The sequence below is a fragment of the Macrotis lagotis genome, chromosome X (assembly GCF_037893015.1).
Source record: "Macrotis lagotis isolate mMagLag1 chromosome X, bilby.v1.9.chrom.fasta, whole genome shotgun sequence".
Lineage (NCBI taxonomy): Eukaryota > Metazoa > Chordata > Mammalia > Peramelemorphia > Peramelidae > Macrotis > Macrotis lagotis.
The window spans coordinates 259,653,012-259,679,966 of NC_133666.1; the positions used below are offsets into that span (position 1 = coordinate 259,653,012).

The following is a 26,955-nucleotide window of genomic DNA, read 5'->3' on the forward strand; positions in this document are numbered from 1 at the left end:
AGGCAAATTTGTGAGGGAAGGTATTAGGGAGTTTAGGGCATCTAGAAAGACTTCATTTAGAAGGTGGTGTTTGAGCTGAGTCTTAAGGAAACTAGAGATTCTAAGAGAAAGAGGTAGGGAAGAAAAGAAGTACATTTTAGGGTCATGAGATGACTACACAAAGGGCATGGGGATGGGAAATGGGAGTGGCAGGCATGCTGCATAGTAAAACAGAATGACTGAACCACTGTATGAAGGAGAATAGTAAGTTATATGATAAGAGTGCAAAGGCAGGTGGGGCATAGACTGTTAAGTGAAATTTACATTTATTCCTCAACTGGTGTTGATAAAGCAAATAACATGGTCAGACCTGTGTTTTAAGAAAATTATTCTGGAAAACTATGCAGAGGATAAACTCAAAAGGAGAGTCTTGAAGCAAGGAAACCAATTAAACTAGGTCAGTTATAGGTGGCCTTGTGAGTAGAAAGGAGGAAATGATACTGAGGTAAAAATGACAGATTGGGCAAGTTATGCAATATATGGACAAAGGGGAAGAGAAAGTGTTGAGGATGATATAAAGATTGCAAAGTCAAGTAACTAGAGGAATAAGGAATACCTGATAAAAATAGTAAAGTCAGAAGAGGGATAACTTCTGTGGAAAAGATAATGAGATCTAGTTAAGGTATGTCAAGTTTCAGGTGCTTAATGGACATCCAGTTTAAAATGTTTACAAGGTAGGTAGTGACATGGCACCAGGCTTTTGGAGAGAGACTAAGATTAGACATATGGACCTAGGAGTCAACTGTTTATAGAGTTAATAATTAAATTCATTAACTAATTAGAAATATTTTACTTGACCCTGGAAGGCAAAATCAAGAGGAATGGATAAAAGTTGCAAAGGAGGCAAATTTGGGTTTGATATAAGAAAAACTGCCTTCCAATCAGAGCTGTCCAAAATTGGAAGAGAGCTCATACAGTAGTATGTTCCCCTTAGTTGAGATGATTAAACAAAAGATGGATGGTCACTAACTGGTTATGCTGTAGAGAGGATTTTGGTCCAGTAAAGGTTAAATTGAGATCTCTTCAACTTAGAAATTCTGTGATTCTCCATAGGGAACAACACTATTAAAGCTTTAGGTTTCAGCTCTAAAGTGAAAAAATTAGGTTATTGTTCTCCCTTAAATTTTAAGTTACGACAAAGTAAAATGGATCAGAAAACTAATTTGTATAGATCCTGAGAATAATTTGACAAAAAGTGGTCTCACTGATGTATAAAAAGATTTCATAACAAAGATTACAATGTATTATTTCAGGGAGATCATCTATAATTCACCAGATATGATAAATATTTAAAAACATAATTTAGGAAAAAATGAATGTTATAAAATGACAGCCTGATGAACAAATCCCTTGAGAATAAAATTTGAAGAAAATTGGTTTATATGGAATACAAAATAGTACAAATCTCAATACAAATCAATGCTCACAGTGGCTGAACAGGTGATGACAACTGTATTCTAATACAAGCAAAAAAAAGTTTAAAGCTTTACTCATCAGAGAATAAAGAATATTAACTTCTGGATCATAAACATTTGGGGCATTTAGCAAAAGACAGTCCTGAAAGAGTTGGAAAGTACTCAACCAAATACACAAAGAAGGCAAAGGAAAAAAGTGAGATTCACTTCTAGAATACAAATGTCTCCCCTATGCACTTTACTTTTCATAATAAAGTTGCTGACAAAATTATGACACTTTTTAAAATACATGTCCAAAATAGAACTGATTATTTTTCTGAAATGGCCTCTTCTCTTTCAAACTTTCCTATTACTGTTGAGGATATAAAGATCGTCAAGATTATCTTTTTAAAAAGTCAAAAACAATCCTCAAGTTGGAAATTTTAAAAGTTGTATTTACATAGTCAAATAATGTTATAACTTTAAGTTGACTAGTTATGGACAGAATAGATACATTTTCTCTTAAATGTCCAGTTACTAGTAGCTTATGAACAGTTCTGGTCTTTCCTTTGCCTTCTTCCTATATTGGCGACTGTTCCCATAGTATATAGGACAAAGAAAAGGAAGAGGAACTTTTAGGTGAGAGCAGAAAAAGACATTCATTGGTATGAATATTTAAAGCAGGTGGGGAACCTCTGGTCTGCATATTGGTCTGGCATTGCCAAGGCATCCACAGGTGGGATTTGAAATTCAATAAATCTATAGTAGCTGCTTAGGGCTGAATTAAACAAATGTTTGATCAAATATGCTTCAAATGATGTTATATTCAAGTGGCTTTAAAAATTCTACTTTCAAGCTATTTTTTGGAGGGGAGAGAAGGGAAAATCTGGATTAGTGCTTCTATTAGAATAGACACTTCTGGTGAAGAAACTTCATTTTCAAATCTGACTAACAACTGCTCTGGACTGTATAATCTTACAGAAGTGCCTAAGGCATAGAGAAGCTAAGTGTATGTGTTAGAGGCAAGACTGGAATCCTGACCTTTCAGACTCCAAGTTGAGCTCTATATCCATCATCTCACACTACTTGTGAAAGATATTACCAGTAAAAAATAGAAGATGCTATATACGTTCATTTGTAAATAGCCAATAGATGATTTAAAAAACAACAAAAAAAAAAGCAACAATTTAGATTTATCTCAGTGAAAACTATCAGTTTTACAAATAAATTTTATTAAGGAACAAAATTTATTGAGTGGCAGCTAGGTGGCGCAGTGGATATAGAGCACGGCCCTGGAGTCTGGAGAAACAATTCACATCCGACCTCAGACACTTAATTGCCTAGCTGTGTGACTTCTTAACCCCACTGCTTAAATTATTTTAAATTTATCAATAAATGCATTAAATCATTAATTTTGCTTAAGCTTGAACATGCAACTTTTTTCTCCATATTAGCCAGATTTCTTTTAAGTTACCAAAAAAAGTACCCAAAAAACTTTGTTAAAGTTAAAAATTTTAATAGCATGGTATAAATAGGGATTTTCTAGTTCTGCCTCTCACACTGTCAATATGGCTCTGAGTTTGTGTCTTCATCTGTAAAATAAAATAAAGGGGCTGAGATAGCTTGAAGTCCTTTCTAGCTTATATAAGAACCAATAACTCACTCAAAGACCAATGCATAAATGTAATTTATACAGATACCAGTATTTAATAAACTTAAAAAGTAATAAAATATTGTCTGTCAAATGCAAGTTAATAATGAAAGATACAATGAAATAAAAAATGCATCTCTGTAGCACTTGCATTGTGACTTAAGGATGGGCACTAAAAGTTTAACTTGTTCAGGTCACAGCTAATCTGTAACAGAGATGGGCTTGAACCTAACTCCATGCCCAACTCTCTCTATGCCACATTGCCTTATCACTAATACAAATGCTTAATACATAACTAAGAACAGTTAGATAATTGTCACACAAAATACAAGCAAACTATGATTCAAATCACATTCCATGAAATCTTAATAATATATATATATATGTATGTATAAGCATGATAAAAAAAAAACTCCATGTTTGTATTGTTCAACTATCCTCAATATTTCACTTAAAGAATACTAGGGTAGAGAGGGAAAGAACTGCCACCACCATCGCCATCACATCAACTCATCAGGCTTTGGAGTCCAGCATTACCCTAGGATTCCATTTTTAGAGTTTAAGTCCAAAGGGGATGTAAACAACTTCTAATTCAATCCTCTCATTTTACAGTTTCTATTGCTGGATGAGGATTCAGAAGAAAGGAGACAAGCCAATTTGGGAGCAGGTTCATGTAATATTACTATCAGTTATTACATAATGAAAGGTTCTAATCAGGAGTAATATACAATTGATGTGTCTTATCTTATATGGGAAGGATAGTAATTCCAAGGCAAAGCAACCATCATCGAGAAATGTTGTGGCCTTCCATTTCAAAATATAACATGACATCATAGAACAGGTCCGCCAACCCACTTCTGACAGCTATATATACACAGTATGGTTGTGGGACAGCTAAAAGCTGTTCAGAATCTCAGATACAAGGACTCCATCAGATATGTCTATTAAAGAACATTTGGAGACTAGTGCTCTACAACTTCAGCTGAGTTGTTTTCAATCCCTCTTCTTCCTGTTATTATTCACCTTACCTTCTTTCTCAAAATACTCCAAACACATACAAGTCCACAAGGCCTCAATGGTTGGACAGCATGGTGGTAGTAGTATGTGTTTTGTGCAAGATTTTTCGAAGTCAGACTGACTGCATCTGCCAGGAGAAATCTGTATTGTACTAGCTCATGCCTTAGTCTTAGAAAAAACTATGAAATGCAAAAGGCTGTTTAAAAAAAAAAATGTAGACAAGTTGCTCCAGTAACCCAAAGAAGCAGAAGTCCAGATACCAATTCATTCAGATATTCCAATGTCTCATTAAGCAATAAAAACATGAAAATTTTCATTTTATTAAGATAATTTAAAAAAAAGAAAAAGGAACACAAAGTATGGAAAGCTGTAATGTAAATGAATAATATATAATTTTATTGATAAAAGCAACTTTTATAAATAAGGCCTTCTAACCTCTAGATTACACATGACATATATCCTTTAACTTTATAATTTAGAATACAAACCTGAGCTCTCTTTTCTCTAAGTTCTTGTTGTTGAAGCCTCCTTTTCTCACGTTTTTCTTGCAATTTCTCTACTTCCTTCACGCAATTGGATTTTCTTCGTGCTAAAAATTGAAAAAAAAAAGGTTAAGATCTATAAGTATCTTTTTCCATTTTATTAATGATTTATAGCATTCACAGTGATATTTACTAATATTTTACCACTTAAAACATTTCCTAGTTTTCACTTTCATGCCATTAAAAAAATAGGCTCACATGACAAAGGATACCAACTGCAACTACTTAAACTTTATTTACAAGCTGCTTCACAAAAACGAGGAACAGGACAATAAATACGCCAAAAAAGAGTCAAAAAAGATTCTACAACATATTGATACATGTCATCTCTTGGTTTAGAATCACAGAGTCTTGAATTGGAAGAAAAAAGAGGTCATCTGATTTCCAAAGGGAATGGGAATTCCTTCTATAACCTCCTGGACAGATGATTACCTCAGTCTTGGTTCAAACAGAAATTTAAAACTAAAAGTGCTGAGATATCATTAAAATTTGCTGTTTACAAAAACCAAATTAAATTATCATATAGAGAAAAATAAATTTAAGTCCCAATTGGTAGACCAAGAATGTGAGATCACAAAACTTAATTCTTTAGAATAAGAATCTCAACACAATGGAGACATAGACAATAATCAATTGGGTTTGAAAACTGACCCTTGACTTTGAGGATTTATATGTTAGACCAAGAGAGAATACATGTATGTCTGAAATCAATGAATCCTTGATATATGGTTTACATACAAGGGGGTCCAAATTCCTTTTTTGCAGCTTGAACTGGAGATATATCTGAAACACTACCATTCTGTTGTGTAGCAGAAGACTGTTCAGGAAACTGACTAGGCCGTGAACGCGCAGAACCAACCACTGCAAATGAAACAGGAATTATTATTCATGGCTTTAATAAAAACAATTTCTACATAGTATTCTAACTTATTCATTAGTGTAGATCCTTCATCTGACTACCAGACTACAACCTTATTCATGCCTTAGTAACAGTTTTTCATGAACTGCCAAAAAAAAAAAAAAATCTGGCAACATTTTTCAAACTTGGCTAGGTTGATCCCTAGTTGACAGTTCATTACCAGGGCCTAGCAGAATGTACCAAAGTTTAAATTACAAAAGCCAATCTTTAAATGGTGGAGAGGGGGGAGTATTTATTAAGTACTTATGACATAATCTTTTGAGGACTTTGGGTGACTCAGGATCAATGACCCACCAATAATTCTACTAAAACAGAATTTTAGGATAAGGATACATGCAAAGAATAAGCAAGTAGGCCTCTGAAATGTACTATCTGTGAGACCAGAGGCAAGTCACTTGACCCCTCAGTGGCTCTGACAATTCTCCAGGACTTGCAAAAGTCATTCATGAGATTCTTCCTATACTGGAATATAAAAAATGAACTGATAGGACGTAGGTTAATGAGGCTGTAAAAATTATCACATTTTTTACTGTCATCAATCAAAAGTAACTACACGTATATTTAAAATTTTAGAAATATGATGAGATATGCCAGTTTTATTCAATAAGAACTGGCATAGGGAGTTAATTTTTGAAGTTTATGAATGTTTTCAAAGTGATACATGTGGATTCAGAAATAAAATTTCCAATAAAGTAATTACACCTTGGAGCTGATAATTAATGATTAACATAGTGACACCAATTTAGTTTTATTTTTCTATAGGGGCTATTTTACACAAAAAGAGTATAAAATTCCATGAGCAACATCAAAATATTTTAATATGTAAATTATAATTTTCACTAACTATTCTGAAGGTTAAATTACAATGTAGACAATCTCCCTCTTTCTGACATATTCAATCCAATTATAAGAAATAGGCTTTTTAATTCTCTCTTCCTTCTTCACCAGATATTCTAATATCGCAGCAGTACTTGTAACAGAAAGACAACATATTTAGTGAATATAGGCTGAGTTGAATCAGGAAGAGAGACCTGTCACTATGTGAAGTAGAGCAAGTCACTATGAAACCTCACTGAAGCCCAGATTGCTCAGCCATGAAATGTGGTAATAATATCTACCTACAGAGTGGGGTAATGTATATAAAATACACTGCAAACTTTAAATGTCAGTAGTGAGGTACTTATTTTAGTTGTTAAAATTAATATACACATATAAATAAAACTGGGACAGTTATTAGTTTTAAACTTTGCTAGTTTTCAAAAGTAGTTGAAAAATAAATGAACTGTACGTTAAACTTGATGTCTAAAAATAAATGGTGTAGTGTTTACCTGTTCTTTCAGTTATTATTTTCAAGGCTTGAGGGGCAATCTATGAGTTATCTAGATATACTTATTCCTCAATTCCCTAAATTTTGCAAAACCAATGGCCAAACATATAATTACTATATTAAAATACTAACACTTTGAATGAGAAATTACATAATTAGGTAGTTTTACACAAAGCATATCATTCTTTGACCTAAAAACAGCATTTTACTCAAAACTTAAATGGATTCCAAATGTTTTTTAAAATGGCCTATCTAAAACAATCTCAACCCCTAAAGAAAAACCTTTCCTATTTATTTTCTATATCCATAATAAAATCAATATTAATAGCAGCCTAATTCATATTTACCCCTATTATCTCTTGCAGGGGGGTCATTCTTAATAGGGGCCACAGTTCGACGATTCTAGAAAAGAAAAGAATCACCATTATTGTTTTCTCTACATTCACTCATGCAAAACACAATTCCAGATACTTTTACATTAAAAAAAAATTAGTCATAAAAATTACAAGAACCTAAAATTACAGGTCACCTAATTTTATAATTAACATTATCTATAAATCCACTGAAAAGGTCTGAAAGTAACACATATTTTATGGTTGAATAACAACACATTATCAGGTCAGATTTGGAAATGGAAAGGATCTTGGAAGACAGAGTCCAAACACTCCATTTTACAGATGTAGAAGTTACAAGGCCAAGAGAATTTAAATGATTTGACTATGGTCATACAACTAGTAAGTGTCCAAGGCAATATATAAATTCAGGTCTTCCTGACTCCAGTCTAGTGACCTATCCACTAAGTCATGATATTTTTTATTTTGATATTTGCAATGATATTTGAAATAAAATTTTGCACCAATTTAGAGACCCAGATAAAAATGAAATCACAAATAAAATTAAAATTTTGGTTCAAGTAATAAACTGACTTCCTTTATTATAAAATCTACCTGAATGTCTTTACTTTTCTATGAAACTAATATTTGCAACTACCTCATAGAAAGCATTAACTGGAGAAGAAATTTCCAAGTAGTTCAACAATGACGATAAATCTATACTGATCACATTGTTAAGTTATAAAGCTGTCAGAACTCCTTAACAAGTCTTCATTTCAGGATGAAGAACCTGATATACCACTAGCCATTCTTTGGTGTAGTTAAGAAAATCAATATTAATAGAAGAAATAACCATGGCAAAACTACCAGTTAACTTGGTACCAAAGAAGAGAGGAGAAGACACTTGACTCCTTTTGTGTGTGTGTGTGTGTGTGTGTGTGTGTGTGTGTGTGTGTGTGTGTATGTGTGTATGTGTGTTTGTATGTTATGTGTTTGTTTTATAGATGATATTTGTCTCACAGGTATGGAACAAGTGTATGCAATATCAACTTTTTTTGATACAGTGATGGATTTTGCTATTTTTTTCTTTATTCTTTTTTTAAAAATTCTCTCAAAAAGGGAAGGGTTAAAGACATAGAGGAAAAACAAAGTAATATAATGAGAAGATGGGATAAGAAGGAATAAGTTGTTCCTATGTCAGGTAATATAGGAATAATAGGAGATGCAGTGGATGACAGATGAATCACAATACTTAAGCATATTCAATGGGTATTTGATGCAATAGAGAATATAAGACTGAGCCTAGGTTAGTGGCTCTGCCACATCTTAGTTCTATGATTGAGGTTAAATAAATCACTTTACTTTTCAATCTCAGATTCCTCATATGCAAATAGGACTAAAAAAGATTGGCATTACTTACCTTATGGGGGGTTCATAGTATCTTAGCTTCAGGACTGGAAGACACCTTAGAAGTCAACTTGTTCAACTCTTTTAGTTTACAGATGGGAATAATAGGGCCAAGAAATATGAAGGGACAGGGATTAAGGTGTAGAAATAAAATTCAACACCAGAGCCTCTATCCATCTTACCAAAAATAAGAATCAAGCAACAAACAAGTAAGCACATAGGGCTTTAAATGGGCTAGAACCACCACCTACTTTTTTGCTTCTAAGAGTATTATTGTAAAATTGATGCCATTTAAAGATAACACAGGAATGAATAAAACCACTTATCTTTTCCTGTCTTCATTTTTAAAAATGCATGTGTAAGAAAACAATATTTTAATAAGAAAAATTAGAAAATTCAATTTCCTAAAAGTCAAAGAAATAAAGAACCAGGATTTATTACTTTTTAGGTCCCTGAGAAGAAAATTCAACATGCATTTATGAAATGTCTACCATGCACAGTGTTGGCTATACAAAAAACAAAAAGTCCGTGTTCTGGGGTTTACAAATATATCAGAAAATACAGAGCAAATAGCAGCTAGGTGGTATAAATGGATAGAATGCTGTCCCTGCAGTCAGAATGTCCTGAGCTAAATCTTTTTATAAATTGTGTGACACTGAGCAAGTCACCTGTTATTATTGCAGTAGGTGATACCTAAGTTATGTGCTTTGAAATGAGAAACCTTAGGGTTGCATACTTTTTAAAAGGACTTAAGTTTGCAGCTAACACCTCATAAGAAAGAAGTTCTGAGGGTGGCGCAGTGGATAGAGCACCAGCCTTGGAGTCAGGAGTACCTAAGTTCAAATCTGGTCTCAGACACTTAATAATTACTTAGCCACATAGCCTTGGGCAAGCCACTTAACCCCATGCCTTGAAAAATCTAAAAAAGATAGAGAAGTTCTGAAGTATTTTTGAAAACTAGACATCTTTAGTAATTTAGGGATAGGAGGAAATTGGTTATTTTCCAAAACACAAGCTTTAATATACCAACATTTCTGAATCACAAATTCAAAAGGTAATGCCTTAAGCATTCAATAAAAATTACAAACCTTCACAATTTTGTTTACTTTGGCTGAAGGGGTAGGAGGTGGAGGTGTTTCAGGGCTAGGTTCAATTTCTTCATCAGGTGCAAGATCAGGGTTAAGTGAAAAGATGCTCTCCAAGTCAATCTGTTTATAAGAAAAAAAGATAGGTCTGAGGAGTATATTTAAAGTCATTTTTCAAGTGGATTTAGAAAACAAACAGATAAACAGTGATTTTAGCTGAGATTGGCACTATTTAACTTGGAAAACATAACATCTAAAATTATGGTCTTTAAACATGTAAGAAGTTAGTCTTGATAGCATTTATGATTTTTGAATTTCCTTGATTATTTAGTTATGCTACCAGCATCAAGAGAATAGGAAAATACAGTAACTACTAGAGCAGGATAGTGAGGTTTTTTTTAATTAAAGATATTATTTGAGTTTTACAATTTTCCCCCAATCTTGCTTCCCTCCCCCCACCCCCACCCCACAGATAGCACTCTGTCCGTCAGTCTTTACTTTGTTTCCATGTTGTACCTTGATCCAAATTGGGTGTGATGAGAGAGAAATCATATCCTTAAAGAGAACAGAATTCTCAGAGGTAACCAGATCATACAATAAGATATCTGGTTTTTTCCCCCCAAATTAAAGGGAATAGTCCTTGTACTTTGTTCAAACTCCACAGTTCCTTATCTGGATACAGATGGTACTCTCCTTTGCAGACAGCACAAAATTGTTCCCAACTGTTGCACTGATGGAATGAGCAACTCCTTCAAGGTTGAACATCACTCCCATGTTGCTGTTAGGGTGTACAGTGTTTTTCTGGTTCTGCTCATCTCACTCAGCATCAGTTCATGCAAATCCCTCCAGGTTTCCCTGAAATCCCATCCCTCCTGGTTTCTAATAGAACAATAGTGTTCCATGACATACATGTACCACAGTTTGCTAAGCCATTCCCCAACTGAAGGACATTTACTGGATTTCCAGTTCTTTGCCACCATAAACAGGGCTGCTATAAATATTTTTGTACAAGTAATGTTTTTACCCTTTTTCCTCATCTCCTCAGGGTATAGACCCAGTAGTAGTATTGCTGGGTCAAAGGGTATGCACATTTTTGTTGCCGTTTGGGCATAGTTCCAAATAGGTCTCCAGAAGGATTGGATGAGTTCACAGCTCCACCAACAGTGTAATAGTGTCCCAGATTTCCCACATCCCTTCCAACAATGATCATTATCCTTTCTGGCCATATTGGCCAATCTGAGAGGTGTGAGGTGGTACCTCAGAGAAGCTTTAATTTGCATTTCTCTAATAATTAATGATTTAGAGCATTTTTTCATATGGCTATGATCTCCTCAACTGTAAATTGCCTTCGCATATCCTTTGACCATTTGTCAATTGGGGAATGGCTTTTTGTTTTAAAAATATGACTCAGTTCTCTGTATATTTTAGAAATGAGTCCTTTGTCAGAATCATTCATTGTAAAGATTGTTCCACAATTCACTACTTTTCTTTTGATCTTGATTACATTGGTTTTATCTGTGCAAAAGCTTTTTAATTTAATGTAATTGAAATCATCTAATTGGTTTTTAGTGATGTTCTCCAACTCTTCCTTAGTCATAAACTGTTCCCCTTTCCATAGATCTGACAGGTAGACTAGTCCTTGATCTCCTAATTTGCTTATAGTATTGTTTTTTATGCCTACGTCCTGTAACCATTTGGATCTTATCTTGGTAAAGGGTATGAGGTGTTGGTCTAATCTAAGTTTCTTCCATACTAACTTCCAATTATCCCAGCAGTTTTTATCAAAGAGGGAGTTTTTATCCCAGTGGCTGGACTCTTTGGGTTTATCAAACAGCAGATTACTATAATGCTCTCCTGTTTTTACACCTAGTCTATTCCACTGGTCCACCACTCTGTTTCTTAGCCAATACCAAACAGTTTTGATGACTGATGCTTTATAATATAATTTTAGATCCGGTAGTGCTAAGCCACCTTCGTTTGCATCTTTTTTCATTAAGCTCCTGGCAATTCTTGACTTTTTATTTCTCCATATGAATTTACTTACAATTTTTTCTAACTCATTAAAGTAATTTTTTGGAATTTTGATTGGTAGGGCACTAAACCGATAGTTTAGTTTTGGTAGAATTGTCATTTTTATTATATTAGCTCTCCCTATCCATGAGCAGTTGATATTTGCCCAGTTATCTAAATTTGATTTAATTTATGTGAGAAGTGTTTTATAATTGTTTTCAAAAAGATTCTGAGTCTGTCTTGGCAAATAGACTCCCAAATATTTTACACTATCTGAGGTTACTTTCTCTTTCTAGCTCTTTCTGCTGTTTCTTGCTAGACATATATAGAAAAGTTGAGGATTTATGGCGGTTTATTTTATAACCTGCAAGTTCGCTAAAATTGCTAATTGTTTCCAGTAGTTTTTTAGATGATTTCTTGGGATTCTCTAGGTAGACCATCATGTCATCTGCGAAGAGTGAGAGTTTTGTCTCTTCCTTCCCAATTCTAATTCCTTCAATTTCTTTTTCTTCTCTAATTGCTGATGCTAACATTTCTAATACAATACTGAATAGTAGTGGTGATAATGGGCACCCTTGTTTCACCCCTGATCTTATTGGGAATGCCTCTAGCCTCTCCCCATTGAGTATAATGCTTGTTGATGGTTTCAGATAGATGCTGCTAATTATTTTAAGGAACAGTCCATTTATTCCTACACTCTAGTGTTTTTAATAGGAATGGATGCTGTATTTTGTCAAAAGCTTTTTCAGCATCTATTGATATGATCATATGATTTCTGATAGGTTTGTTATTGATATAATTGAGTATGCTAACAGTTTTCCTAATATTGAACCATCCCTGCATTCCTGGAATAAATCCTACTTGATCATAATGTATTATCCTAGTGATGACTTGTTATAGTCGTTTTGCTAAGATTTTATTTAGGATTTTTGCATCTATATTCATCAGGGAAATAGGTCTATAATTTTCTTTCTCTGTTTGAACTCTTCCTGGTTTAGGTAACAGTACCATATTGGTACTGTTAGTTAGTTAGTTAGTTAGTTAGTTAGTTAGTTAGAAAGAGTTAGGCAGAGTTCCATCTTTCCCTATTTTTCCAAAGAGTTTATATAGGATTGGAACCAATTGTTCCTTAAATGTTTGGTAGAATTCACTTGTGAATCCATCAGGCCCTGGAGATTTTTTTTTTAGGGAGTTCAGTAATGGCTTGTTGAATTTCTTTTTCTGAGATAGGGTTGTTTAGGTATTTAATCTCTTCTTCATTCAACCTGGGCAACTTATATTTTTGTAAATATTCATCTATTTCACTTAAGATTATCAAATTTATTGGCATAGAGTTGGGCAAAATAATTTTGAATTATTACTTTAATTTCCTCCTCATTGGTGGTGAGTTCACATTTTTCATGTATAATACTAGCAATTTGGTTTTCTTCTTTTTTTTTAATCAAATTGACCAGAGGTTTATCAATTTTATTGGTTTTTTCATAATACCAACTTTTGGTTTTATTTATTAATTCAATAGTTGTTTATGCTTTCGATTTTATTAATTTCTCCTTTAATTTTTAAAATTTCTACTTTGGTATTTGGGGATTTTTGATTTGTTCTTTCTCTAATTTTTTTAGTTGCATGTTTAGTTCATTGATTTCTTCTTTCTCCAATTTATTCATATAAGTATTTAGGAGCTATAATATATCCCCTGAGAGTTGCTTTGAATGAATCCCATAGGTTTTGGTATGTTGTTTCATTATTATCATTATCTAGGATAAAATGGTTAATTCTTTCTATAATTTGTTTTTTGGTCCACTCATTTTTTAAAATGAGGTTATTCAGTTTCCAATTTGCTCTGGGTTTATATCTCCTTGGCCCAGTATTGCATATGACTTTTATTGCATTGTGATCTGAGAAAGATGTATTCACTATTTCTGCCTTTCTGCAGTTGATCGTTAGGTTTTTAATGTCCTAGTACGTGGTCAATTTTTGTATAAGTTCCATGTATTGCAGAGAAAAAGGTATATTCCTTTCTATCCCCATTCAGTTTCCTCCATAAGTCTACCATATCTAATTTTTCTAACAATCTATTTACCTCCCTAATTTCTTTCTTGTTTGTTTTATGATTTATTTAGATCTGATAGCAGGAGGTTGAGGTCTCCTACTAGTAGAGTTTTGCTGTCTATGTCTTCCTCTAATTCTTTCAGCTTCTCCTCTAAGAATTTGGGTGCTGTCTCACTGGGTGCATATATATTCAATATTGAAATGACTTTATTGTCTATGGTACCTTTTAGGAGTATAAAGTTTCCTTCCTTATCTCTTTTAAGGCTATCTATTTTTGCTGCTGCTTCGTCTGAGATAAGGATTGCTACCCCTGCTTTTTTTACTTCAGCTGAAGCAAAATATATTTTGCTCCAACTTTTAACCTTTACTCTATATGTATCTCTCTGCTTCAAATGAGTTTCTTGTAAGCAGCATATTGTAGGATTCTGGTTTTTAATCTACTCTGCTATTTGCTTACGTTTTAAGGGAGAGTTCATCCCCATTCACATTCAAGGTTATGATTACTAATTCTTTATTGCTCTCTGTGCTATCTTCCCTCTGTATTTTTCCCCCTTTCCCCCCTTTTATCCATATTCCCCAATATTTTGTTTTTGAATGCCACTCCCTTCAGTGTGTTTGCCCTCCTATATCACACGCTCCCCTTTCTTTCCCCTTTCCCTTTTTCCCCTTTCCCTTCCCTTCCTTTTGTTATTTCCCCTTATTTCCCCCCTCCCCTTCCCTTTCTCCGTCCCCCCCTCCCCTTTTCCCCTTTTAATACTTGAAAGGTTAGATATTTTATAAGTTAACTGAGTATGTGTAGGTTGACTTTAAGCCAAGTCTGATGAGAAGATTTAGGTGTTTCTCCTCTGCTCCCTTCTTCCCCTCTATTACCATAGGTTTTTTGTACCTCTTAGTGTAATGAGATTTGTCCCATTCAATCCCCTCCCTCCTCCCGTCTCTTTCCTGTCCCCCTTTTCAGGGAGGTAGTATTTTTTTTTAGATCATTCTATCTAGGTCATAGAAAATTCTGAGTGTCTGACCCTTCTAGTTCAGTATATTCTGTTGAATAGAGTCCAAATTCCTGAGAGAGTCTTTCTCCCAAGTGGGGTTAAAGCCAGTTACATCCCATTAGATAGCAGTCTCATGGATAGGTCATGGATGTCCATCATTTCTGGCTAGGTATATTCTTTCTGTTAGAGTTACATTTCTCAGGATTTATGAGAGTCTCTTCTCCCCCCCCCCCTCCCCAAATGCTGGGATATAGCCAGTTTCATCTTACTGGATTGCATTTTTTTTTCCTTTTACCGCCCCCCCCCCTTTTTTACCTTATCATGTGTCTCTTGAACCTCCTGTTTGATGTCCAAATTTTCTGTTTAGCTCTGGTCTTTTCATCAGAAATTTTTGGAATTCTTCCATTTTTTTAAATGTCCATCTTTTTCCCTGGAAGAGAAGGCTCAGCTTTGCAGGAAAGTAGATTCTTGGCTGCATTCCAAGCTCCTGTGCTCTTCAAAATATCTGGTTCTAGACCCTTTGATCCCTTAAAGTTGATGCAGCCAGGTCCTGCGTGATCCTTACTGTGGCTCCTTGATATTTAAATTGTTTCTTTCTGGCTGTTTGCAGGATTTTCTCTTTTATCTGATAGTTCAGGAGTTTGGCCACAACATTCCTTGGTGTTTTCATTTTAGGATCTTTTTCTGGTGGGGATCAATGTACTCTTTCAATAACTACTTTGCCCTCTGATTCCATGATGTCAGGGCAGTTTTCCCATCACTAAATCCTGTAATATTAAGGGCTTTTTTTCCTCTTCAATGTTTTCAGGAAGTCCTATATTTTTCAGGTTGCCCCTCCTCGATCTATTCTCGAGGTCAGTGGTTTTGTTGATGAGATATTTTACATTTGCTTCTATTTTTTTATTTTGTTTAACTGACTCTTGCTGTCTCATGGAGTCATTAGTTTCTGTAGACTCCATTCTTTTTTGGGGGGAGGAGTTTTCTTCATTAACCTTTTGCAACTCCTTTTCCAATTGGTCAATTCTACTTTTGAAAGAGCTTTCCATTTGACCAATTGAGGTTTTGAGAGAATTAATTTCTTTTTGCATTTGCTCATTTGAGGATCTGAGAGATTTATTCTCCTTTTGTGTTTGTCCAATTGTACTTTCTAAGGTTTTGTTTTCTTGTTGCAAGGTATTAATTGTCTCTCCCAAATTTTTAAGCTCCTTCCTTATTTCTTCAAGGAAGTCTTTCTGTGCTAGAGACCAGATTGTATTATTCTCCTCAGAGGTTCCAGGTCTCTCTGAGTTGGAGTCTTTCCCTTCCAGGAATTTTTCTATGGATCCACCTTTCTGCTGACCCTTCATTATGCAAAGACCTTGAGTTGGGGGGGCGCTGGTTCACCTGAGTTTGGGATTGCTAAAGGCTTTACTGAGTGCAGTTTCTCTGGCTGGCCAGTAGGAGGGGCTGGTTGCTTTCTCTGAAGTGTCTGTGATCTTAGTTGAGAGGCCTTCTCCCTTTGCTGGAAGGGAGGGGTTGGAGCTATTGAATTCTTTTGCCTTCAATCAATGGTGGGCTTTACCCTGGCCTGAGGTCATTCCTCAGCTGGGCTGGTTCTTCTGCTCACACACCTGGGCCTGAGGCAGAAGTAGTTTGCAATTGTTTGTTTGTAAGGAGGCCTCAGTGCAATGGAGGCGTGGGCTCAGAGTTTCTCAGACCTGAGGAGCCCAGGGATAGGGTCTGCAGCTCTCCTGCACCAGACCTCTACCCGCAGCCCCTTCCCCAAGCTCCAGGGGGACAGCACCAACACCGGTGCCTCTGCTTCCCCGTGGACCCAAGCCCCCTTCCTACAGCCCTACCACTGATCCAGCAGGTCTGGCTCTCGGGCCCTCAGATTCCCGGTTCAAATTCAGCTGTTAATCTGGCTGATCCCTGGATGATCTTTCCATGGAGCCCAGACTCACCAGCTGTTAATCTGGCTGATCCCTGGCTGATCTTCCCTCGGAGCCCAGACTCACCAGCTGTTAATCTGGCTGATCCCTGGCTGATCTTCCCTCGGAGCCCAGACTCACCGGTACTCAGCCAAGGCTGCTGCAGGAGGCAAATCCTGAGGTAGATTTTCCTCTCCTGGCTTTTCTTTCTGGGTTTCCTGGTTTGGATTTCTTTTAAGAGGTTTATTTCATATGACAGATGGGGAAGAGATCAGGAGACTTTAGAACTGTGCCTGTCTCCTCTCCTCCCTTGGCCGGAAGTCAGGATAGTGAGTTTTGTATTCAGGTTCATGAAAGGTTTGAAAAAGTGTCATTTCTATCTGACAAATATAATTAACAATATACCCAATCATAAATATGAGAAGGAATGTACTTCTCTTAGACTAAAAATAGACAAAAATCCAAATTTTACAGGAAAGATTTGAAAATACATATATACTAAAGAGCATTAGTATTTTTGCTATTTAATGTTTTTGTAGTCAACACCATTATAATAATTCAAACATAGAGAAGTTTTAAAAAACCCAATTTTCTGACCTCATCATTTCAAACAATTTTTTGTATGAGAATTCATACTTAGGAAATCAATATAGTAGCAAATAAATTTCTCTTTTTAAAAAAACCCAATCATACAATAAATAAAACCTACAACTTACTTCAGAAGAAAGATACTGATTGAATTAAAATTAAAAAATACAGCCTTGGACAAGTCACTTAATCCCACTGGCCTTGCAAAAAACAAACACAACAAAACAAAAAAATTAAAAATACACACAGCTTTTTAAAAGCATCTTTAATGGGGAGGCTAGGTGGTACAGTGGATAAAGCAACGGCCCTGGAGTCAGGAGCACCTGGGTTCAAATCCTGTCTCAGACACTTAAAAATTACCTAGCTGTGTGGCCTTGGGCAAGCCACTTGCATTGCATTGTAAAAACCAAAAGGAAGAAAAGAAAAAGGATCTTCATCACAGAACTATAAATGAAGTTTAATATAAGGAATATATATATATATATATACCTCTTTGCCTTTTGTATCTCCATTTTCTATCCATTCAACAGTTACACTTTCATTATCTTCATTTAAAGATGTTACCATAGCTTGATGTATTCGACCTAAATGGGAATAAGGTACAGGGCATAAAATACCATTAACATGTTATAAATCATTTTGTAATATTTTAATAAGAGTTTTGAAAAAATAAGACAATAATCTTTATTATAAATTTAGAATGAATAATAACTATCTATGATGCAACATCAGATAATGCCCATCACAAGCATGGCTTTACCATTCACCAATTTAATAAACATTCAGCATCTATTCTATAGAATGCATTGTACAATAGGGAAATACAAAGATACAACAAGGGGAATACAAAAAGCATTCATTACGCATCAATTTCTGGAATAATACAAAAAAATCCCCAAAGCAAAAAACCTATCAAGAAATTTACAATCTACTAAAGGAACAACTTCCACATAAATAAATGCTAACTATATAATATGGCAACTGCATAAAGAGTATAAATTAGATCATAGATTTAAGACTTGGAGGTAACTTGCTTAAAACTAATCTAGTCCAAATCACTTATTTTACAGGAGAAAACTGAGACCTAGGCAGATAAAATTACTAATTGACCTAGGACAAACAGAAAATCAACAATAAAGTCAAAATAAATCTTAGGAGCTGAATGGGATTTAAAAGATCCTCAAGTTCAGGGGTTAAGGGTCACTGACCTAGGTTCTATGACTTTTCTTTTAAAAATATTTTCATAAATACATTTCAAAATCATTGATTTCCTTTTAATTCTATGCATCTGGCAAATTTACAGTCTGAAAAGGGTTTGTAGTTTTTCACCAGACTGCCAAGAAGATATATAACAGAAAAAAAAAAGTTAAAAACTGGAGCAGAGTTCAATCTCTCATCTAATTCATGAATATCATCCAGATAACTGTAACAGTAGTAGTAGGATCAATTCTTAAGATATTTGAATAAAGAAAAGCTAACAAATAATTGCAAAAATTCCTAGACATTATCTACTCCCTTTGAGATTACCAAGAAATTATCAACAGCTGACTCATACACCTAGTTTCCTAGCTCTATAAAATTTTTATAAGACTAATCAATATACATATTGAGAACACCCTAATGAAGATAAGGAAAGGGGACTGACAGGTCATCTGTAATTGATAGCATAGAGGAAGCCATAACTATTCAGTCACACAAATGAATGAAAGGTATAGGTAATCCAAATACTCACTCTTCTATAACAATGCATTTTGCTAAGGATAAGTGCAACCCTTAAAGGTTTTCCTCCAGTAGGATTCCTCCCATGCTTATGTCAAAATCACATAAGGTTCCTTAAAAGATGTAACACATTAATTTTGTTCAAAGATCTTTGATACCTATTATCACAAAAGGCACAAAACAGGGATCTTTCTCCCCCTCCCCTTATATATACACACCCAATAACATAATAAAATGAGTTATTCGAATCTTTATCACTTCTTTTATCATTCAAATGATACACACATATTAAGAAATTTCAAAGATACTATACATAAGGATTTTTCAGATATAATAAAAAGTTGTAGAAACTGTAAGATTGCTTTATTTTTCATAAGAATTTTCTATCCCTAAAGAGTAGTTGATTATAAGAGTAGTAAGATCTGACAGCAAGGTTTTTTTTTTTTGCTTTGGTTTTAATACTGTCACACAATGACTAACAGCAAACCAAAAAGAAAACCATGTTTAAATCCTCAAAAATATTTGTCATGCAGTTTAACATGTTTTAAAAGAATTTCTTTGGTAGTTTTATTTCAAGAAGATTTTTGTTTGAAAACTAGATTTGTTTTTAATTCAGAATAATTTCTCTTCAAGTGTGGGGAAAAAAACTTTGCTGAAGTCAACCTATTATTAGACAATGATGCAATCAATGTATTCTCTTGATCTAATTTCTTCTTTCTCATTTGAGAATCAAATCAACTTCAGCTTTTTTTAAATCATCATGTGTAGACAAATCTGTTGTTTCATTTAATATTATTTTTTATAACATTTAGCTACACTTTCCCTACTCACTTAAAAAAATCATCTTATTAATATCTTTAGTTATCAGAAAGAATACTTCACTTTAAAAACACTAGTTATTTCATGAGTGTTGGTACCACTTCTAACCAACAGAAATTATGAATACGTAACCAAAAAATTTAACAACCTAGTGGTCAATTCTCTAGTAAAAAAGCACAACAGTAGAAGGGCCTTATGGAAAAGCTTCCAAGCCCCCTCTACTATACTAATAAATGGGGGTGATGATCAAAAGAACAAATCTTTAAAACTAAGACTACAATAATTAAAATAACTATATAATATCACTAAAAGATGAATAGCTACGACCTGCTGTTAAATGATATGCAACAACCCAAGAAACTGAGTACTGACCAGTTTAAATCAACTCCATTAAATTATGGCATAATTTACTTTGTCAAGAGTTAATTTTTTTGTTATGGACCTTGAGGAACAATGTCTCATAAGTTTGTAAAACTCTGAACTCGCAGTTTAAAAATATCAGTTAAAGAAAAGATTTTAAAGAAAGGGAGTTAGGCAGCCAAAGTTTTGATTTCTCAGAAATTACTCTATCAAGAACATGAGGTTGGAGAAAAATGAGGAAAAGGAGCTATATGTATAAAAATATTTAATCTTTTTGTGGTGATAAAGAACTGGAAACTAATAAAATGCCAATCAACTGGGAAAATGGATGAATGAACTATGGCACAGGAATTAATGGATTATTATTAAAATATTGAAGAAGATGGTTTCAGAGAAATGCAGAAAGATTTATATGAACTGATGCATAGTGAAATGAGCAGAACCAGAAGAGTAATTATACAATAACAGCAAGATTAAAAAGGATAAAAAAATTCTCAGTCTTAGGAATTCTGATTAGTGCAAAATTAGCCATGATTCAAACAATTAAATGTGCTAACTATTTCTCCTGAGAGGTAAAAGACTCAGGGCACAGATTAAGACAAATACTTTCTGAATATAGACACTGCAGGAATTTGTTTTAATTACATATGTGTGTGTGTGTGTGTGTGTGTGTGTGTGTGTGTGTATTCTACAGGGTCTTTCCACCCCTTTCCTTTTAAAAATCGGAGGTATAAGGGAAGAAAGAGAGGGGAGAGAGAAGGTGGCTTTTTGCTTATTAAAAAAAAAGACGTGTTTACCAACTTATACTCATGAAATTTGCAAAAATAATTTAAAAAAATAAAACAATGTTGCTGAAGCTATTGAGAATCAGGCCAACTGATGGACTTACACATTTGTAGAATTTTACTGAAGGAAAAAAAATTATACTGACACAATAGTTTAGAAATGTTTTCAAAAAGAAAAATGTTATCTGTTCAGATTTTTCATAAAAGTACTATATGCAAATTAAAAAGAAATAAAAGTCTACATTTCAAATAATAGGGATATGGTTAAATAAACTGAAGTATGATAATGCATCACTACAACACAATAAAGAGGAAGTCAAAGAACTAAAGATGCTTTTATTAAATAAATCAAAGTGTAAAAAAAAAAACCTGGTCATGAGGAAAATGAGTAACAGTAGAAAAATGATTCCAATTAGAAGGAATGACTGAAAAATGATATTTGCTGTATATGGAACTAAATCTTAATAAGTAGATAACAATAAATAAATTTAGTGGGCTACATTGATGCTCAATGTTAAGTTTCAATAAAACATTTAATTTTTAAAAGGGACAAATTCATGCTAACTTTTTGATGCTTTTGGTCTTTATGCCAAGTCATTTCTCATCCAATTTGGGATCAGGTTATCACCACCATAAACTATAAAAGGATTAGCCTTAAATAAGCTGTACTTATTGATCACCACAGGTTGTGTAAGGATATGATGAAAAGGGAAAAAACCTGTACAACACTGAAGGCTGAAACAATTTAGCACCTATAGACACAATCTCCTGACTATAAACAGATGCAATAAAGGCTTGCTATCTTTTAGAAACTGTAAAAGACATAAGATTCCTATACTTCAATTTCTAAAATAAGAATATACCTGAGAATTAAATAAGCTATACTGGATCTGGAACACCATCATGGAAAAAACTACTGCCCACAATTGTCTGGATATAATATTCAAAACTGAATCTCAACAGCATACAGTGGTGCTATGAGGAAGTTCCTTCCTAGCATTTCTGGGGAAATGTATATAGTTCCCCTATTCCCACCTCAAAAAAGCCTAAGAAAAGTTAGCAAAGAAATCCAGAAGAAGTACTGTGGTTCTCCTGCAAGAACTCAAAATTAACAATTAACAGAATGACATTATTGATGTCAACTTGAAAGCAAGAACAGATAGGGAGGAAGGAGTCAGGGCTCCCTGTAGAAAACTGAGTTATTTTTGCATTTAAAACAAGTTTATATGCAAATAATATTTTAATTAATTCTTATGATTCTAAGAATTAACAAATTCTGGAACCAAGATTAAGGATTAAATTGACAAGTTCAACATGTGATCCTCTGTAATATTATTAAGCTTCCTTGGAGCATGATTATATTGTTAAAATAATACCCAAAATATTCCCTGGCATTTTCTAGTGTTTGAATATTTGTTACAAGCTATAATTACTTCTAAATACTATTAAATGAAATAGTTATTAAACATTTTTAGGGGTGGCAAAGTTGCACAGTGGATAGAGCACTGGCCCTGGAGTCAGGAGTACTGAGTTCAAATCTGGTCTCAGACACTTAATAATTACCTAGCTGTGTGGCCTTGGGCAAGCCACTTAACCCCCCATTGCCTTGCAAAATCTAAAAAAACAAAACAAAACCAAAAACTAAAAAAACAAAAACAAAAAAACCCCAAAACATTTTGAAAGATATGCACATGAAAGAATAAAGTGTATGAAGAATGCTGGAAAATTTTATAAAAGATATAGGAAAAGTGGTTTAAATTCCTGTCAATATATTGAGTCAAAAATAATTAGTAATGCATTTATTATATATTTCTATTAAACACAAAATCTCTGAAACTTCTGGTATAACTGTGGCATAGAAAAATGATTCACTATTGTTTTATTGGGTGACTCATTATTTAAAAACATTAAAATGTTATGAAAAGTAAAGACTAACTTAGGATTCCAGAAATTCTGATTTCTCATTCCTTTTTCTTTAAAAAAACAGTAACAACAACAACAACAACAACAACAACAACAGGAAAATGCAATTTATTTACACCAACAGCCATGGGGGGAATAACAAATACACAGCATTTACAAAGTTAGCTATCTGTACAAGATGAATTACATATGCAAAAATTTCAAAATCATTCCTGTACCTTAAAGATTAATAATAACCATAAAAATATTGTACACCATTTTTCTAATAATATTATTTCTTCTTTTTTACAAATTCTGATCTTTGCTCTGATTACAAATGGCTAACGAGTTAGGAACTACTGTTTAAGTAGTTTTTCTATCTAGTAAGATATAATTTATTTCATTTTGTGCATAGGATTTATAGAGTTGCAAAAAAATTGAGACTTTGCTATTTAGTTGTACTGTCAAGCACCTACCAATTTTTTCCTTAAAAAAAAAACCCCGCTCATATTAAAGGTTTGAAGCTTCCATAGTCTATTAGAGATTTCTAGCTTCTCTTATTCCTTCTTTCTGAACCACTTTTCTATTTAATTGTCTCTATCTTCAACCTTTTTCCACTTTCCTATTTGAGAACCTGAGTATCAGAGAGTATATATAATTTGGATTTTTTTATTTATATAAATTAAAATTTTTTATAGAATTTCTCTACTTCATTCTCAGAAAATGGTGCTGAAATATAAGCTATAATGATTTTCATGATGGTGTTTTGGCAAATATTTATCATCAGTACCGCAATGATATGACTAAATATCTCACAAAATAACATTTCTTTTGCCTTTGGATATTCAATGAAACTAATTCTGCTGAATCCTTTCTTTGCATAAGGAGTACCTTCCATTTATCTGCAACTTCCTTCTGATTTCCTTTACACATACAATGTCAAGATCAATGATACATCTCCTCTAGCTGTACATTCATTTGTTGGTCATTGGAAGTGCACACATTTGTAGTATTAGTAAAGTATAAACAAACTTTTAACAAACATCTCTGACCCTTTCCCAATACTCTGCCACCATCACTAAAGAAACTAAGGGCCATTTAAAATTTTTTATTTATTTCACTGGTTACCATGGCTAAAAAAAACTACTGCTGAGTAATCAGCAATAGTTTATGAGCCTTTACACACTTATCAAGTTGTGAAAAATAGCAGTCACAGAAATTGAGAACAGAAGGATGTTGAAAGATTATAAGTAAAATTGCCTCCTAAAAGACAATGAGAAATGGTGGAAAGAAAAAGAAGTTTATGGAAAGCTTAACAAGAAATCCAATTAAGTCAGATTACCTTAAGACTATTTATAATCAAAACCAGAAGGACAAATGGATGAAATATGAATTCTGTCAAACTCAAAATAATACCACCACTCTTACTACACAGTCCCTAAAATGCTTCTTGAGAAAGCAGAAAATGGCCTTGAAGAAAACTAAAAATGGCACATACATACAAGCAGTTGAACTAGAAAAAATATATATTATAGTATTTTCCATTAGAACATCTGCTGACTAGGATTAAGGATTGTTTCATTCTTTACAATTGTATTCCCAATTGTATAATTATGTAATGACTGGCACATAGTAGATGTTTAATAAATACTCGATTGATTGAGATGCTAAAGACAACACAGTTTTGAGGAATCAATTCTTCTAGTATTTAAAAGAGCTGATGGAAAAAACTTTTGACCAAATTCATTATCAAATGACTAAGAGAAAACTGAAAACTAATAATTATATACACCTGTTTTCCCTTCTATATAAATGTTTTTATAATATACACACAGATAGACTACAACTTTAACATTACACAATTAAATGAAAAATGTAGACTACAAAAGCTACTGTATATATGGTAACCAAAAAAAATCTACAAGCATTTTAGCAACATCTTTTAAGATGCTCCTTCACCAAGTTGTGCCCCATGCATATTATAACATTCTGATAGAAAGGAAATAACTTCTTTTTATCAGGAGAGGTTTAAAATAGGGAGAAACATACTTGCCAAAGGTGTCAGTCAGTCATGGAGGAATATCCAACAGAGACCAAATTGAATGATTCCCTAGTTAGAAGGAATGAAAAGGAGTTCCTACAGATGCTGTTTCTAGGTGACCCTATACTGATTGTTATAAAACCTATAACAGACATGGAAGATTCTTCCAAATAAAATTCGTAATCATTATCCAAAAAGGAAAAACTAAGTAGATAAGGAATGCCTATTTGATATGCAGAAAGGTGAATAGGTGACTACAAAGTTTGTGTTTCAGTGTATCTATTTCAGGCAGATCCTACAAATGGATGAGATGAGAATGAGGTGATAAAAGGGAGAATAGGTGAGAAATTGTCAAGTTTTTTTCAGTGACTGAATTTCTTCCAGAAACAAAATTCCACCTTTTATCATCAGTATCTTTTCAGTGATACTGTATGGTTTTCAAGTCATAGAACAGTACAGCTCTCAAGCACAAAAATCTGAGACTCGCCTAACATGAAACAGGTGAATAATCAAAACAAACCAGCTACATCATAAAACATGCAGAAATGGCATAAAGGGTGTTATCAAGAAAATTATGATCAAATAAGATACAATGGCTATGGGAAGTAAAGGAATAACTAACTGAAGAATAGCCTATGAGCTCCTCTAACATTGTGATGCCACAAGAATGCAATAAAAAGTGCTTCCAATACATTAGATGAATACTTTCTAAAAAACTTATGGAAGAATAGGGATCAAAGTTCATAGGATAGGTATATAGAGATGTAGTAAGGAATATCCAAATCAATTTAGATCATATCCTCTATAGTCTTCAACAGCTTGCTTCTTTTTCATGAACCCAGTTTCTTTCCTAGAATGAATATATAATAGTTAAAATATATCTATTTCTTTAAGATTTATAAAATCCTTAGACATGAAGTACAATAAGGAAAATGAATAAACAGTGGTGATGATGTTGGTCAAGGATATTACAGTATGCCATGAAACATTCTGTTTTTCAAATCCTGAGTAAGCAATTACTCCTTACCTTGCCGAAAAGAAATGAGAGCAGCCAATAAAGGATTAGCATAGAATGTCCAGGCAAGGAACTAGAACAATCTAAGATTCATTAACTACCTTTAAGTCCTTACAATCACTCTCATTCTAATTTCAAGCAGTTCCCTAGCTAAGTGCTCAATATAAACTTGAGGTGTAGTAATTGTGAAAATTCTGATCAGTCATTCTGATCTTGAGTAGGAGTTATCCAGATTGTAATAGCAATTCTGACTTATTTATAAATATAAAGTCCCTTTTTATAGAACTCACTGATTTAGCATGATTAATCCCACTTTACAGATTGAAAAACTAAGATGAGCTATAAACTCACTAGTCCAAAGATGTATAGTTAGTAGCGTCAGAGCAAGAATGTGAACCTAGGTCTCTTAACTCCTATCTACTCTTTCCATTATGCTACACTGCCTTGCCTTACATATGCCAAGCTTGTATGTTTAACTGTCCAGATCTTTTGGCTCTTCAGAAGTCATGCTGGAAGTCAAAATCAGGGTGTGCAGGTTCATTTTATGATATTTCTATAGTTGAGTAAGCACTGCTACAATAAAATAGTTAAAGGCCATGATCAGATAGTGTATATTTAATACCAATCCAAATAAAAGAGACAAAGCATTAACTAGTTAGGTAAGAAGGATATGTTATATGCTACATAATTACATCATATATTTATTTTACTTGATTGTGAAATAAGAAACATCAGGATCATGAAGAAATGATTTGTCATATGATTTCCTTCAAACGTATTATCTTGGGGCGGCTAGGTGGCACAGTGGATAGAGCACCAGTCCTGGAGTTCAAATCCGGCCTCAGACACTTAATAATAACCTAGCTGTGTGGCCTTGGGCAAGCCACTTAACCCCATTTGCCTTGCAAAAATCTAAAAAAGTATTATCTTGTACAAAAATATTCTGAAAAATGCTATAGGTATAAATAAAGCCATAAGTGTCTTTGACTGTACAGTCTGACAAGCAACTTGTTTCTTGCTTAGCCTAACAAGTGATTGCTGAACCTATTTATCAC

The 26,955-nt window shown here is 33.8% G+C and overlaps 1 protein-coding gene across 4 annotated transcripts in view; it reads right to left on the bottom strand.

Moving 5' to 3' along the window:
- Positions 1–26,955, bottom strand: part of KIF2A (kinesin family member 2A) — a 93,975-nt gene that overhangs the window by 43,279 nt on the left and 23,741 nt on the right. For 2 of the 4 annotated variants that reach the window (XM_074201448.1, XM_074201452.1), the window contains exons 2-6: positions 17,749–17,843; positions 9,717–9,836; positions 7,237–7,291; positions 5,382–5,504; positions 4,590–4,690 (exon numbers count right to left, since the gene is read on the bottom strand). In XM_074201448.1, the coding sequence (XP_074057549.1) occupies positions 4,590–4,690; positions 5,382–5,504; positions 7,237–7,291; positions 9,717–9,836; positions 17,749–17,843 (494 nt within the window). Of the gene's footprint in view, positions 1–4,589; positions 4,691–5,381; positions 5,505–7,236; positions 7,292–9,716; positions 9,837–17,748; positions 17,844–18,991; positions 21,137–26,955 lie in introns of those variants that run through there. The other 2 variants (XM_074201451.1, XM_074201449.1) reach the window with 2 other exon arrangements.